The 17,310-nt window shown below is 34.7% G+C and overlaps 1 protein-coding gene across 18 annotated transcripts in view; it reads right to left on the reverse strand.

The window, feature by feature from the left end:
- Positions 1-17,310, reverse strand: part of PTPRD (protein tyrosine phosphatase receptor type D) — a 368,346-nt gene that overhangs the window by 221,389 nt on the left and 129,647 nt on the right. For all 18 annotated transcript variants that reach the window (XM_071579825.1, XM_071579819.1, XM_071579818.1 and 15 more), the window contains exons 3-4: positions 5,981-6,126; positions 1,937-2,078 (exon numbers count right to left, since the gene is read on the reverse strand). In XM_071579825.1, the coding sequence (XP_071435926.1) occupies positions 1,937-2,078; positions 5,981-6,126 (288 nt within the window). The remainder of the gene's footprint in view (positions 1-1,936; positions 2,079-5,980; positions 6,127-17,310) is intronic.

The following is a 17,310-nucleotide window of genomic DNA, read 5'->3' on the forward strand; positions in this document are numbered from 1 at the left end:
AGCTTGCAACTGACATCTGCATCAACAGGCTTTTTTTCCCTTCCTTTTACTTTGTACTCAGGGGAAAACACGTGGGGCTCAGCACAAGGGCTAAAGAACACCATTCTGTTTGTGCTCCAGGGTGCTGGGTTATACTTCTGGGTTTTGTGGGTTAAAACTAGTTTCACTTTGTATCACTGCATTTATTGTAATTTTTTTTTGTTGAATTGTAACTCTGACTTGTAATCTCTTGTGTGTTGGGTTCATTTCTTCTGCCAGTTTACCTTTAAAGCAGCACAATATGTCACTGTTTTTAATTAGAAAACTTTGAATTAAAAATGAAATTTATTTGAATTGTAACTTCATAACTAATAACATATGTATTTTGTTCATTAGTCATTTGTATATGCCTCACTTTTAAAATAGTATCTGATGTTAGTGTTGTGTGAAGTAGTATTGAGCTACTATCAATGCTCCTACTATGGATCAAAAAAAAAAAGGCAGTAAAGCTACATATGCCTTACAAGATATTGATTAAATAATCAATGAGACAGGCAAAGAAACAGACCATGTTTTACAGTCTGTTAGTTTCGGCACTCAGACACCTCACCCTCTTCATCTGTTATGGTGCTCGATGGAGAAATTAGGGTAGTTAGTTTCTCCAAAAAGCCCAAAATTATAATTTTGGTTTAAAACAGTATCTTTCAAAACACAAGCATGCACATTTCTTTACCAGGGCATCTTGTAAAAGTCTTTTAAAGAATAATCATGGCTTTATAGGTAAGAACTTTAAATACTGAAAAAGTTTGCTTACATCAGAAAAGAATACATATGTATTTAGGGTTATTATTTGATATATATGCACAAAATGTTGCTAGTTGATGCCAAGAATAATGTCAAGACTGTCTGTACTGATTAAAATAGCTTATAAAATTAGAGATTTTTGGTTTTTAATTAAAACCCAACTTCATAGAAAAACAGGAGAAAAGAATCCTTCATGTCACCCTACATTGCTTGAGATAGAGGGATCAAGAAAAAAAAGTACCGAAATTAGACATTTCACAAATTTTCTTCTAAATTCTATAAAGCTGCTTAGTCATCTTCAATTCATACAAACGGACACCTAATAGTTAATTTTGCAAACCATGTAATGCCATGTAGTATCAAAACACAAGACAGTAATCTTCAGTCATAAAAGCAGCCCTGCAAACTGAAGGGTGTAGTATTTCAGACAGTGTCTTCAAATCCAGTGCCCATTCATTTCTGGGTGACAAAATTAACTGTTCAGGTAATTTGAATACTAGTATTTCTTCTTCTGAGTATTATCTAGACAGCAGACTTGGCAGTACATTAATATACTCACACCTGAACAATAGCTGAAAAAATTGATCTTCTCCTTTACTGTTTTCAAAAACTGCTTGTCAAAGTAAGAATACAATTCAGGTGACATATATTTGACATGGAAGAATCCTTCACTTTTTAATGATTGTCTTTCTGGGGGAATTTTGCAGCAACTTAACAGCATCTAAAAACCGTACGTGAAACTTATCAAGTTCACTGTTAATTGGGCAAATTTCTGTGTAAATACTGACCACAGAGAACTAAGCCGTCCAGGGCAATGCTAAAATGTAAATCAAATGCATTCATCAACCATTTTTGAGCAGTAATTGCTACAATAACCTGTTGTGTGTGGCACTCCTGTTTCACTTACTTCTTACTTCTTTTCTTCACTCTACTCTGTCATATCCTGTATACTCACATTACTACTTTATGCCAGAAGTCAAAAATTCAACATTCAAGTATTACGTGAAAAGTTTATAATCAACAGCATGAGGACTTTGGTAAGATCCATTTGAAAAGAACTGCATTTCATTTTGCTGGAGAGAAACCTCTCTTTTATAACAACATAGTATTTGAGGTCTGTGAAGTAAATTAGCTATGCTTAGAAAGAGCTTACCACGTAAAACAGTGAGTCTCGTGGACACACTTATTTCACCAACACTATTGGAAGCCACACATTCATAAATAGCTTCATCTCGTGGTGTGCGCAGTGGTTGTATTCTGAGAACCGATCCAGATCCATCATCAAACTCTATTACCTATAAAAGGAAACAAAAGCTGTCACAGATGTTGTTACAAATACCTATCCCTCAGTTAATCTGTTCATGAACAGTGGCAGTTGCTGTTCAAGTCACCAAAGACAGGTTCGTTTTTCAAATATGTGTAGCATGACAAATTCCACACAGAAGGGAAAATGTTTAAGTGGCAACACCTTGCAGCTTACACTGGAGTTCAGTGAGTACTCTACCTTCAAATGCCAGTTACACTCATTTTAATTGCTGCCAGATATATTCTCCCTCTACTAACAGAGTGCAGTTCACTCATTCACTTAGCTCTAAAGGGAAAAATTGCCTGCAATTTCTGAATCAGACAGGATAACTCAGTTTAGCTCTGTATGTAACCCATGGAACATAAGTGTATTAGAAAACACGCAACCATTTAAGAGACTAAACAGTAAGGCCAAATTTTATAGTTTAAGATTTAGTTTTAAAATTGCAAATTCTAACTTTCACATGAGAAAATTCACTGAACAGCTCTTATTTCCTTTTTGTTCTGCAGTCAGAATCAAATCAGATATTGGTAAGTACTGTGACACTCCAGGTATTGAAAAAGCCTTCTTAATAATTAAGTAATAACAATAATCTTTTTAATCCACTATTTAAAAAAAATAAAAGTTCAATAATAGGTATTAGTACTACCATCAGGTAAATGTCACTTATCAAGAAAATAGTCACAATTTTTTTATTTCTATTTTTTTATAAAATATTTGTTCATAATCTCTATATACAGGCACTAAACAATTTACACATCTCTGTTTGTGTCTTCCTGTTTAATTTACACAAGCAATCTACTAGATCTCTGTACTTGCTGAGAATAAGAGAGAAATAAAGTCTGGGCTTGGAAATGATGGCAATACACACTTTATCTTCCCATTTTCTCTGTAGGAATGACTCAGTTTCTTCTTAGTAATGGGAGAGATGAAAATAAGATAAACACCTGGAGGTTTTTTAAGAATGAACTTCTTTGATAACTCACAGGCTGTATTACCTTTTCTGCTTCTTTCAGTAAAGCCATCACCCTAAACAAACATAGACACCACCAAATCTCCACCTGATATTAACACGAACAAATGAATAACTAGAATTCTTGATAAATTTACTTTTATGAGAGTAAGAAAAAAATCAGTCTTTAAGCAGTCAGACCAACGAATTGTAGGTAAAACATGCTAGCACAGGAACCAAATACTCACAGGCATTATACTCAGAAAGAATAATTGTTATTGTTTAAACCTGAACACTGAATGAACTCATGCGGACAGCCAAGGAAAACAACTGCAGCGGACTGTGTTGGAAAAATACTCCAAAGATTAGGTTTCAAGTCGGATGTGTCAAAAATATGTATCATAAAAGAGATTTATTTTTCATGTGATGCGTTCTGCCCTTTCCTGCATATCAGTTAGTTAATTCCTCAAACTTCCCCATCTACTGAATGAGATTTTTTTTTTTACAAAGCAGATAATTTTTCATAAAAGTAGCCTTATGCACAAGGTGGAATTAATGTAATATTTTAAACTTTTTTCTTTCCTTTCTCTGTTCTTTTTTAAGTGCTTCTGAGAAAGACTTCTTAGCAACTTAAAAAAGACTTTTCTAATTCCTATTATTTGAATTAATTTCAAGAGGGAAGAAGTAATCCTGCTGTATCATGTTCATTCACACTATATATCTGCAGCATAAATAAAAGATTAAAGATGAATAGAGAAGACCCAAAAGGTCTTACTGTAGATTTTCATTTCAGAAGCAATGTATAGCTCTCACCACCACTGTAAGTCACTCATGAGAATTAGTCTGTGAGTAGGAACATTCAATGACAATAATCTTTAAACATACAATCAAGAGAGAGGAAATAAACTATTTGTTCCCCAACTGCTATGTTCATCAAGTACCATCAAAAAAATTCATGAAATACAGTAGAAGACTGTCCAAATTTTTGAAGGATAAAAAAAAGGTAACACCCAGCATCCCTGGGAAAGTATGTGGATCAGATGTTCCACTGACATCCTTTCCAGCTCTATTTACTAGGCTTCCATGAAGACGTGTCCAGGAGAAACACTTTGATGTATTCTATAACTAAGTAATCACATTCGGAGCAATACACAAAATGTTAAGGTGAAAGAAGAGCAAAAGAAGCCAAACTAATTATTCTCTTATTAATACAGCTGATAATCTCAGGTATTTCTTGTTTCCCAAATGTTTCATATGTCTTTTCTGAATCTAATTTCTGCGGCTGTTCTGTTCTTATTTAGAGATTCTATGGCACGAAATAATGACCTTAGTTTGAAAGGAAGAAAAGCTAGTTAAAGTATTGATGTGCTATGCACACTTATAACTGTTCTGCTCAGTGGTCATAATAAAAATTACAGAACACTTGGCAAGAGTCATCTATTTCTTTGAAATACATTCCATTGTACTTGGCTATACAGCTTGTTCAGCAGTCCACGAAAGACATTTAAAAATATTTTAAGGGGTTTTATATAGTTACATTCAAATATTTTTTACGTAAATAAAACTTCTTTATTTTTCCTTATTCTGCCTAAAAAGAGTTACATAGGTACACAGAAAAGAAATACATTAGGCAAATAAACCATGACATATTGTGAAATAAAATACAGTAAACATATACATGCCCAATCTTTCTGGTTAGAATTCACTTTGAGTGCCAGTTCTGTGAACAGAAGGGGATAAATTGTGTAAAATTTATGATAAAAATTCTATGTTAATCCCTCTAGCCAAATACAATGCTGCACATGCTTTCAAAGTGCAAACAGTTCTTGGCAATAGGAGGTTAAGATTTAAATTCATGATTTTATTTTTCATGTTTTAGTGCATACACAGGCCAATAACTATACTGCCTAATGAACAAACTCAAATGCTTTAAATTATTTTTTGAACAAAAAATGAATAAATTTAGTTTATACAACAAATGCAATTCTTCTAAATAAATCTAACCTGAAAGTCAGGAAAAGCAATCTTCACAAATACTACTAAAAGTTAACACAGAGGACTTCAAGTCAGCTTTTAATATCATAGATAATTTGCTCAAAAGATGCAAATAAAAATGGTTTTATTTACAATTAGTAATCTTTCAAATACTCATTTTTAAGACAACAGAAGTTTCTTATTTAACATTGAAAATAATGAAGAAACAGTGATAACTATACAGTCTTACTGCTAATTTTATTATCTACTCTAGAAGCTTTTCCCCATTTTCTGAGTTTTTCCCTCACATTAAAGGTTAATCCACATTTGATATCAATTACTTCTGCCACTAGAAGAGGGAATAAAATTCCTTTCTTATTTCCCCCAAATAAAAGGAATCCTTTGAACAGATTATTTTTACTGTTTCCTTAAATTGAATGCTGCGGAGAGAAACAGTTTTCTCCAAGCCTTTTTTCTAATTTATAGTTAAGAAATTAATCAAAAGGAAGTTAGTTTTACATTTCCTCTTCAGCAACAGGAACTAAAATGCCTATTTTATCTCTCTCTCCAAGAGTGTTAAGTAATGGTGGCAGCAGAAGCAGTAGCATTCTAGGTCTGCTTGATGCACTCTGTTACAAAAAGAGGTGCCTTGCTCTCTGGAGACAGAAATCACTGGTTAATTTCCTGACCACATCCTTCATGAGATAGTAAACAGAACAGAGGCACCACAAAGCTCCTGATTTAGATCACATCAGTTTATAAAACAGAAACAGCAGTTTACGCTTTAATGGTGCTATGCATAACCAGTTTGGAAAATAAAAATTTCCTGAGACTGCTCCCACCAAATTATCCCCACTATTCGTTGCTATTTTGCTAAGTCGCCGATAATAAAGCACACATACTGGGATTAGAAGCGAAGTTGAAATAAAATGTTTTTCAGAGGAACAGAACAATGGACCTAATACCTCAAATCTCTGATTGCTGACTTTCTTTCCCTTTTTGTTCCAGACAATCTTAGGTCTTGGATCTCCTGTGGCTTGACAGATGAATGAGGCGACTCCTCCTGAAACCCCTGTCTGGTCAACGGGAGTTCTTGTAAACTTTGGTGGTGCTGAAACAACCAAAAACATTAATCGTTAATCTAAGCAGTAAACATTAAAAAAAGCTATGTCAAGATTTAAAAATTTAAACAGAAGGAACGCTTTGTTTCTCCAGCGATAGCATTCATCTACAAGAGAAAGCATTAAAGAACCCCTAAAAGGTCAGGAAAGTACTTACAGATTTTACTAGTGAAATTTATATTAAAACAGAAATCTGATGGCATCAGAATAGCAAGATCACACATTATATTTTATCACCATTATAAATAAAAAATTCAATTTGACTTCTGTTGCAAAATGAGCTCATCAATCAACTAGAATAATATCATGATTCATTACTTGATATTATGATCCCAGGATGTCATGAAAATATGATTCTCACCTTTGAGACATTAAAATCAGTGACATTTAGGAGAAAGCATTTCTAAGTGGTGGAGGTAAATTACTATGTATTAAGAGTCCACACAGAAAGGACTGTTAACAGAAGAGAGATTTATGCACAGGCACAGTTTCACGTATAGCTACTATTCACTTCCAAATTCTACTCTGTCAGAAAGAAGAACTAAAGAAAGATCCAACTATTGCAAAAACAGGAGAGGAGAGAGAAATGGACATATCATTTTAGAAGTATGAAAAGTATGAAATTAATTATTCTCTTTCCTTTTTTTTCTGTTACAACATAATGAAAATTATCACTTTTGTGTTGAGGGAAAAACTTTCAAACTTAGGACAACACATGACTTCTAAAGATTTATTATCAAAATTTATAAGATTATATCTACTAGATTAAAAAATGTTGAAGAATTCTTGTAAATATTTCCACCCTTCTCTTTCTTAGCTGAGATATTTTTCAAGACCCAATATAATTTCAGATGCTGATTTAAATTGCATGAAGTGGAAACTTAGGGACAAAAAAAGATAAAAAATCCAGGTCTTTGCCATATAATCTTTCTCAGTAGCAGTTGCCCTGCAGAAGCTGTTGCAATTAATTAATTTTTCCTCTCATCTTCAAATATTAGCCTTCAGTTCCTTTATGTTTCCTGCCTTTTTCCTTTTCTTCACTTTCTTCTCTTAGTTCCACAGGTACGTACCTGTACTGTACTAGTTTTCATTTCTAAGTTGCCACTCCAGTTCTAGTGTCTAACCCCTCACTCACATTTCTTGTCACATGTTTATTTAAATGACGAAAACCCAGCAGACTACAATTATATATGTATGCAACACTGCAAGAAATCCTGAAATAATTTAACATGCAAAGAAAATACAACGTGGCTGTTATTATTAAACAAACTCTGTAGGTTGAAGTTATGTTGCTACAGTAAATATGAGAGAATGAATATTGTAATAAGTTTAGAAAATTAAATGAGAGGGTGTTTTTAACCTACCCTTAATGTAAAAAGGGTATTTTTTTAAATGCAGCAAAAATACAATGTTTCTAAAAATCTGAAAGCACTCTTTTTTTTTAACACTCTTTGTGTTATTTCTCAACTTTTCCGAATGCTCAAAGGATACTCAATATTATCTACTCTTCTAATTTTACTAGTGGAAATGTACCTAAACCCAAACGTAAGAACAAACCTGAGCACAGCAAAAGACTGTGCCACTACTGCCATGGGCAAATTATGAAAAAACTTCTCTGCTGTCAAAAATTACCAAAACCACAGCAAATAAAACACACTTAGAGCAAAGAAACCAGAAATCCTTCCCCTAGTCACAGGTTTTATGCCTGGTCCACAGAAAAGACAGAACTGCATCCTGATAAAGAGCATCTGGATTTCACCAGAACTGCTCTTTGAATCTCTTTCTACGTGTGTATTAACTCAGCACTTTGATATGTAAAGGGAAATGACTGAAAATGTTACACTGATTCTCTGAGACACAAGCAGTGATTGTGTGCCACCAAGTGAAAAATGATGCACTGACATTCTCTTTTTAGCCTTTTTTTTGACATTTTATGAATTCAGAGTTAGAACTCAAACCATTGAAAGGGAAAAACTTCATGAGCAAGTCCAACAGCACACAATATGTACAGCAGCTCATGAGTAGTAAATAGCATACATAAGAATAAACAAAACTAAACATTTTTCATCAATTGTTGTTAAGAGTTACGAACAGTTTTCGAAAAATTTCTTCATGTAGAACTGGGCCAAACCTCATACAGGATTATAATTACCATGGCTCCTTACAAAAATTGCTTCCTAGCTTCTACATAGTGGAATTGTAGAAACAGGGCAGAATAGCTAAAATGGCTTCACCTACCTGAACAGTATTTTTGCAGTCCTATGTGAATTTTTGTTGGGCCAATGATTAGTAAAGCTGTTACTTGTTAACTAACAACAGTATGAAGCATTAAAGCCAGGAGACAAGTGCAATTGCACATAAAGATGCAATTTCCAATTTGTAGACGTTTTTCAAGAACAACAAGGTTTTAAGATTGTATACAAGACCACGTTTGTACGTGGAGACTAAGCTTGTCGCTATCAGCAAAATAGTTTCACAATCTGGTATGAAAGGGAACTGTGGTGATGTTTGTGTTTCACTTAGACCATGATCTAGCTGAAAAAGAATAAGATATGCAGCTCGTCAAAGCTTTTTTTTACCTAAGTAAAGTAATACCTGTAAAAAAACTGACACAACTCTTCTCTAGTACCTAATCATGAAACTAAGACAGTTATCTTTGAGGTATCATATGATATTGAAGAAGATAAATTATTATTAGAACACAGATAATTTTATCTGAACAAGAAGCTTATAGCAGTCACACTACACATTTTACACATTTTAATGCATACAATGGCCATTTTCAGAGGTTCATCTTTCAGTTTGGAAAACCAGCTAAATTCTCCACTTCAGGCTCTGCAGATCCCCCAGAAGGATAAAAATGTCTGCATGTTTAAGCTGTGAGGATAAATTCATTTATGGTCAGGACATGCTTGGACTATGGTGATAGTGGTCAGCCAGCCATGGAGAAAGACATTATGCAATCCACATTTTCATTTCTCAATCCACACTTTCATCTTGTTATAAAGTGACCACCATCAGCATAAGAGTATGTGAAACGATAACCCAGCAGAATCAAAAATGAAAAGTAGTATTTGCTGCCTTTATCTTTATAAAGGTTGTTAATTAAGGTTTGACACAAATTATCTCCACAATTAATGTTGTCAGTTTCTTGACATTGATGCTGACCTAAGCTGCTAGGCACTCAGATAGCAAACACAATTAAATGGCACACACACTTGTGCTTATTAACATGAGGGCAATTTTGATTGAGAATTGACAACTATTTTCAATCTCCCTTAACAACAGCAGTGCATAGTCCAAGAAAAACTCTCAGCAGCACACTTCATTAGGCACAGCAACAATCTACATGGGAACCTTCCAGTGCAATTAAATCTGCCGAAAAAATAAAGATGTAAAATGTTACCAACAAGGGGTAGCACAGTCTTCCACCAGCATTTTTGAAACTGTTTGCTAACATCTCAATAAAGCTGCAGTTAAAATAACAGAAGTGTAATTAAAAGAAGTGAAATTGCTTTAAAATCAGCACATCTTTCTGAATTTGTTTGAGAGCACCATCAAAATTTCAGCATTGTTGACTAATAGATGCAAAAAGTATTCTTGTTTCCACTGGTTCATATACCAGTGCCTAGTCAGATATTCATACTAATACTGAAGTAGAAACCTGGTTAAGAAAAAAATTACAGTGAAAGACAGCCATAGCTTGGATTTAGGAAGAGTACCACAAGCTTTGTCATCCAAGACAAGAGGGATCCCACCAGCACTTCTTGCTAGGCCTCCTGAGAAGCTCAGGTGACAACTATTGAATTACCCCAAATTACATTCTAATATATGGAGGAAAATTGAATTTATTGCTAACTCACCTTAAACACATTGAGCTTTCATTTATTTCTTTAAGGATTTTAAACCCATAGAAGTTAGGCTGCTGCTTCAACAATAAAGCTGTCCCCTCAAGGGAACAGGAACTTCTGAAATAGAGTTTACCTCTATCCAGAAAGAAGTGGAGGGGTTTTTTGCAAATAAAGACTTGATAAAATGCATTAATAACATGATACTGGAATAACTAATTTGGATTGGAACACTTGAAAAGCTTGGCATGAGTGACATCTCCTCCTTCTCTTTTGCAACTCCACATTGCATTTATAAAGTTTAAGTAGAATTCCAAAGCAGTGAATGGAATTAACTAACTCATATTTCATCATGTTATTGAATTATCAGTTTTAAATTTGCTGTTAGGTTCTCTGTGCCATGTTTTAAAGACATGTACTACTTCTCCTCCACACTCAAATAAAACATTTGACAAAATATTTTGAAATTACTAGTTCAGTCCCCTTCTTTCCACAGCTTTTGAGAACTATTGTTATGTAGAGACATTTTTATGGACATACTCCTCAAATGAAAAGACAAATGAGTCCAAGACTTCTTCTTCTTTAAAGATAAAGTCAGAGCTAATGGGATGCCTACAGTGCCAGTACAGCAAGCTCAGCATGTGGACTTACTATGGACAAGACATACAGAGAATGCACACCTTAATGCATTTTTTTCTAGACTCTCAATCTGGAGTGTATGGAAGTTCCTGGTATATCATAATTCAACTTCATCATAGGCTTGAAATATGAAAAATTTTCCTGAATCAAAACAGAAATTGCAAAAAATTATTCTGTTTTATCCTTTGTAAGCATTCATAGCAAGGGTGAATAAAGTAACAAAGACATTAGAAAAAAAATTGTAAGACATTTCTTTCAAATGCCTCATTTACTTGTAAATTAAGAAATTAACACATACCGGCATTTTAGGACACTCTTTAAAAATGACGGTAACTTTTTTGGTTGTAAAGACTTGTTTTGTAGCAACAAAACTTGGAATATGATAATCACAACTGTTCCCATGGAATATTTTAAGCTGAGACTCAGAAATGCAGGTCGAGGGCAGAGTAAACAATGTGGTCTGGCAGGTGCCCGTGCACTTCGGAATACTGCACACATACCAACACAAGAATCATCTTTACTTAGTGTAGAACTCTTACATATTATTTGTCTAGAGACATCAAGTTTTAGTGGGATATGTGACTTGACCAGTTCTGAGTAATAAATCCTCAAGTAATTCTTCCCATGGCAAATTACACACTGAGAACATTCTGACACAGTGTAAAAATCCAAACAAACAGAATAAAAAGCTGCAACCCACCCACCCCCCACCGCCAACCAACCAAAAACCCCCACATGAAATCCCCACCACAAAAGAAAAACCCAAACCCCACCAAAACAAAAAACCCTCAAACCCTTTTTTCACAACATGTCTCATTCTGCAACATTCACTGCATCCCCCAGATTTATCAAGAATTGCCATATATTCTAAACAAACATAAACTGGTTCATATCCAGTAATGGTGAAGGTGGTGAAAGCTCCTGTACTCATAAAACAGGCAAATGATCCATGTAATCTCAGCCTGATACTGTATGAATAAATTACAAATTACATAAATTGCTGTAATTATTTTCATAATTCCTCTAGGAGATAATGTATTAAAAAACTATTTTATATATATATATATATATATATATATATATATATATATAACTTAACAAAAAAGGCTTTGGGGCCCATTTATTTAATAAAAAGAATTTTCAAAGCACAATCATTCCACAGCATTTGCTGCAAGATTACTCATTACTCATAATTTGTGACATCAGTTAAACTGAACATTGTGATGCCGAAAAGGTTTTTTAATTTTTCAATTTTCATATTTTGTAGATTTTAGAGACACAGTAGATGTAATGCTGTAGATTTTAGTGAATTAATATTTAGCAGCTTGTAGCACAAAGTCCTTCTACCTCTACCCCTGCTCCAGAACAGGCAGCTGAGACCTGCCAGCTATTTAGTCTCTCTCTCAAGGTACTTGATTAAAGCATATCAGAAGAGAATATAAACATGAGCAGTGTGACCCAAAGCCCTGGAGAGCGTCCAAGAGACCTTTGTGTGCTGAAGAAGAGGAGGTGGATGAAGACAGAGGGTCCCAACGACCCCAGCCCCAATACAACAGGGGTGGGAACTGGGAGGGGACAGAGGTGGAACTGGACATGTGGACAGTAGTGATTGGATAGGTTATATTATAAAAGCTACAGAACTTAGAGCTTGCTTGCGCGCACGTCTATGTATTCCTGGATGAGCGGGATTGCTCATTAAAGTGCCTGCCCATTATCTTATCTCCTACAAAACTTGGCTCAGAGTCTTTTTTACAGACTTTTACGGCAACAACTGTTTTAAGCAATTGTTCATCTTAATTCTAACCTGCACTTACAGGGGACCTGGAAACTGGCTATATGAGAAAGTTAATTAGTTTTTATTTCTATAAGGACAAGCCATAATTTATATTCATGAAATCTGCATAAAGAAATCCTGAAGTTAAATGGTATGTTCCTAAAGGCTCTTGTCTGTCAGTCAGAAGCTGGTGAAATTTTTCTGTTTCTCACTGTGAACTTTTTAAAACTGCACCTGCCTTACATCCTTCAGCAAGAAGAATAGCAACAACAGGATCTTCAAATCTCACCATACTCTAAGCAGCCAAACAGTTTTATTATTCCGTGAATTAAAATTATCATTTTTCTGTCTCTGAACTAATTAAATGCAATCTAGTCATGCCAATGAGGTCCAGCTAAAAACCTTGATCCATTTGGTTCACAAAAACTATTTGCAGGTAAAAAGACAGGTTTCCCAAAAACCAGGGTGAAGGAAATCAAGCTATTCACTTTACAAGCATCACAACACCCTCTAAAAAACTCAACCCCTATAATACTCATAAAATCTGCATAATATAATCAAAACACTTATCTCCCCATCCTCTCTCCTCTACATGTATTTTTCTGAAACTAAAAGCACTCAAAACGAAGGACTGGGTTTTTGTGAGGGAGGCTTATGGTTGGTTGGTTGGTTGGTTGGTTGGTGGGTTGGTTGCTTGGTTGGTTGGCTGGCTGGTTGGTTGGTTGGGATTTTTCTCCAGTTTAGCAGTCATCTCCAGTTCCAAGCCTTCAATCTGCCAGAACATATCCACCCTACGGATCGAGTCAGCAGCTCGAAATAAATCAAGGATTATCACTTGCTGATCTCTCAAGGAAAATATGAAAAGTCTAGCCTATCTTTCATGTTTTCAGATTTCCTGCAAGTTGTCAGTTTAGTCAGCTGACCATTAAGTTCATTCTTGCCTGAAATACGAAAGCAAATTACAAAATTACAAGTAAGCCCTCAGAAGTACAATAGATAGGTTACATTTTCCAAAACATCTAGTGCTAAAATGGCACATTCTTAATTTGTACTTCCAAGCTTTGCAGCAAACCTTGTTACCATCTCATTTCATTGTGGATTATGCATGATTCTTTTGAGACAGACATTATCTGAGCCCTAGGGACATGGGAGGTATATGAACCAACACAGATAGCAGCAGCCATTTATTTTGCAACTAATATCATTCACGTACACACACACATTTATAGTTCATAAAAATTCAGAGAAAGAAAAAGGCTAACACAAATATGAAAAACTTACATGAAAAAGCTCTGAAAAAGCCTTTTATTAATACCAATGCATCTATATTCTAAGTAGGATGAAGCAAAATAATTATTTATTCCTATACTTTTTGTGTTAAAACTGTTGCAGGCAACCTGGTAACAATTTAAGTTACTTTCAATACAAACTTCATTCTGCTTTTACATAGCACTACACAAAAACAAAGTTTTATACATCTCCCTCTAAATCTCCTCTAACTTACTTCACTGTCTCTTCAGTTGCTTCTACATAAAAATTCTAATTTACATTAGATTAAGATAAGAGAATCAGGTTGCTTGGTTCTAGTATTCGACTAACCTGAGCACTGAAAGATGCAGGCATAGCATAAAATAATATGTGGCAAATGCACAGGAGGACTAAATTCCCCTTTTTTTTCCCATGCTTATAGGAATTCCAACACTATTAACCCACTATTCATCTCTATTATCCCAACTACATGCATGCCTTTAAGTCATAAATCAGCACATGTTCAAATGCACAACACAAAACAAGGTAGGTACAAGCTTCTGTGTATACATAGTACTTATCACACACAGTAAATGCAAAAGCTGGGCGGGGCTTACTCTACCTGGGTTAGAAAGAGAAACTTGCTAGTTAATCCAGTTCTAAGCCTTTGTTCAGCAGCAAATGAAAAGCATGAAGCCTCTTGAATCTAAAAGGTTAGTGACGTGCACCACTTTATCCCCCAGGAATATTACATAACCTTGTCATATTCACTAATTTAATGAAAGGAAATTCTGCTTCAAAGCTCTCTACTGCTTCTTTTTCAAATTTTAATGTCTGCAGACTGCATATGAATTATTTGGTAACTGAGAGCTGACACTCCTTTTTCAGTGTGCAAAGTAGATGCAGTGGATTTTAAAACACCAGGCAAGCTGATCTCTCTTCAGAAGATTTTTGCTCTAAGAGAAAAGTGGGAATAATGAGATACTACAGGTTTCAATTAGGGGCTCAGAATATCTGGGTTATGACTAGGAGAGATGACCTTTAGAGGCATTTCAGTCTTACTGAAATCCTCAAAATATAGGTACCAAAGTGAGTTAAGTATAAAATGGGAGCACTGTAACAACTAAGTGAAACTCCCACTCATTTTTTATTTATTTAAACACAACAAAATATGTACTTGGCCATTGAGACACAGGTAAACTGCTGATTAGCAACTGTGAAAGTAAAATCACTTATCTAGTGATAATACTGACTCTACATACTAATGCCTGACAGGGCATCCGTGTAAGTAAATTCTCGTAACTCCTATTCAAGCAGAAGTGTGCGTGTGTCTGATGAAATCTTACAGTCCATATGAACACATACAGTATGGGGCATTAAGGGGTTTGCTATTTGCAAAACGGCACTAAAAGATTACATGATTTGCCATTAGCGTAATTTATTGAGCCAAAGTGGTTAAAAAAAAAAGGAAGAAAATACTATATAATTAATGCTGCTATTAAATAACGATTACAAAACCCCTATTAGTTAGCCTAACAGAGACTCATCTTTCTTTCCTTCTTACTAGTTAGAATTACTTCATCCTAAATCTTGGTAATTCTTCCATTAGTTAAAAAACAATATTTATCATTTACTTAAACAATAATAAATTACACATGAAATCTACATTAAATATCCAGCCACATAGACTGAACAGATACTGCTCTTATCAGCAATGCTTTGTACATACAGTGCAGCCCACCTTCAGCTGTACCATGAAAGAGGTCAGCATGGCCCGTAAGATGATGCAAAGCAGACATCCACAAACTAGGTCAGAAAACTGTTTACAGATATTAAAAAAGATACAGTGACTAAAGGCCCCAGTGCATTGTCCCAGTTCTTTGCCTACAAGTCACTTACGATACATCAGTATGGTTAACACAGCACAAGTAGCGTGCTCTGGGATGTGGCTATGCAGACATATAAGCACTTATTAGAATGTATTTACACTGGCTGTATTTTTGTTTTCAGTACCACACAGGTTTCCTCCTGTGCATAGGTCCTGCTGTGAATACCAGTCAGATTTTACTGTCAGTAAGGATAATGCACTACAAAAATGCAAAAACCCCAACTACATATAAAGTGTAGTTTTGTAGTTAAAACTACATCTGCTCTATGAACTTCTAGAGGAGGTAAATTCCTCTAGCTTCTCTCCAATGAAGTTATGCCAACATAAATCTGAAGCACAATATATATAATACATGCAAGAATGTGAAAACTAAAACCTTGTATAAAGGTATGCACAACAAAGTTGCTAGCAGATCTAAAATTTGATTGAATAGGAGAAACATAACCAAAAGAAACATATAACCTAAAGGTAAACCTCTAATATAACATAAAGGTAAACCTTTAATTACTCCAGGTTTATTTCTGTTTTAATTCTGATATTTAATAGCACTTGATACATCTGCCATCTATTACCTAAAATCACTGTAGAGTACAATTATTTGATACCATGTATGTTGGTGTAGCATTGCCCTGGCTTTGCAAGCATCTTGCATAATTAGTCATGTTACTTTAGTGATTTTCATATAATTTTCAGTGGTTAAAAATATATCTATGTAGACAATTCTGGCCCACAGTGCTGTGACATACCTATCTCACCTATATCTCACTAATACCTTCCATTCTTCTGTCTATAACATAAATTTATTCTTTTTTTGTTTTTAAGCAAGAAATCATAACACTACACGTAACTGATAGTCAAGGGACATAAGAATTTTGTAGAACACACTGAAGCTTTCTAACTAAAAATAAATTTAAAAAAAAAAGTATTTGCCCTGTCATAGAGATTCTCAGTCTGAAATCTCCACCATAACTGGGAAGCACAACTCATGCTTATCTTTAAGAGAAAAGATTACAAAAGTATAAATATCAATAAAGATTTCACTCTACATTTTTCTTTCACCAGCAAATATGTTCTTTACAATTATTACAAACACAAAAAGAACAGTATCAGCCCTAGTCAGGTCAGGTTTCCTTTTCAGGTCCTATTTAAGTTGTGAGAAAAAACCAAAATTCACTGAAGTTTAGACTCAAAAAATAAAATTGAAAGCCAAAAGCACTGAAAGTGGCAGCTGGCTGCTGGACAAAAGAGAGGGCTGAGAGCCAAAACTTTGTAATTCTAATCCCATCTCTGTTAATTGCTTGCTGTTTAGCTTCAGGCAAATTACTTAACCTCCATGTCTCAATTTACTTACTTTCAGGATTATGCTACTTAGATTCTGTTGCAAAACATAGGGAGGAGTATTACAGTGGTTACTGTCACTATATTTACAAAATTTGTGTAGGGATTTGTGCTCATGCATAGAATGAAATGTTCCAGTTAAATCCTAACTACTTAAAACATGGGTGACATTTTTATCAGAGCAAAGGAAACAAAAAAAACCAAACCAACCACACCCAAATCTAAATCTAGAGAGTCAGTGAAAACTGGTACCTATTTAGAAAACTTACTAGTCTTTGAAAATTGCAGTCCTCTGCATATCAGTATTGAAAAATGTTTGTTTAATTAACAGTCTCTTCTCTAAGGAAATGAGCTTACATTGCACAAGTGTACTGAGTAAGAACTGCTCATTTTGACACTGAGAGGTGTGTTCTCAGTGTTATCTTCTATGAAATGTTAA

Source organism: Pithys albifrons, chromosome Z (genome assembly GCF_047495875.1).
Source record: "Pithys albifrons albifrons isolate INPA30051 chromosome Z, PitAlb_v1, whole genome shotgun sequence".
Lineage (NCBI taxonomy): Eukaryota > Metazoa > Chordata > Aves > Passeriformes > Thamnophilidae > Pithys > Pithys albifrons.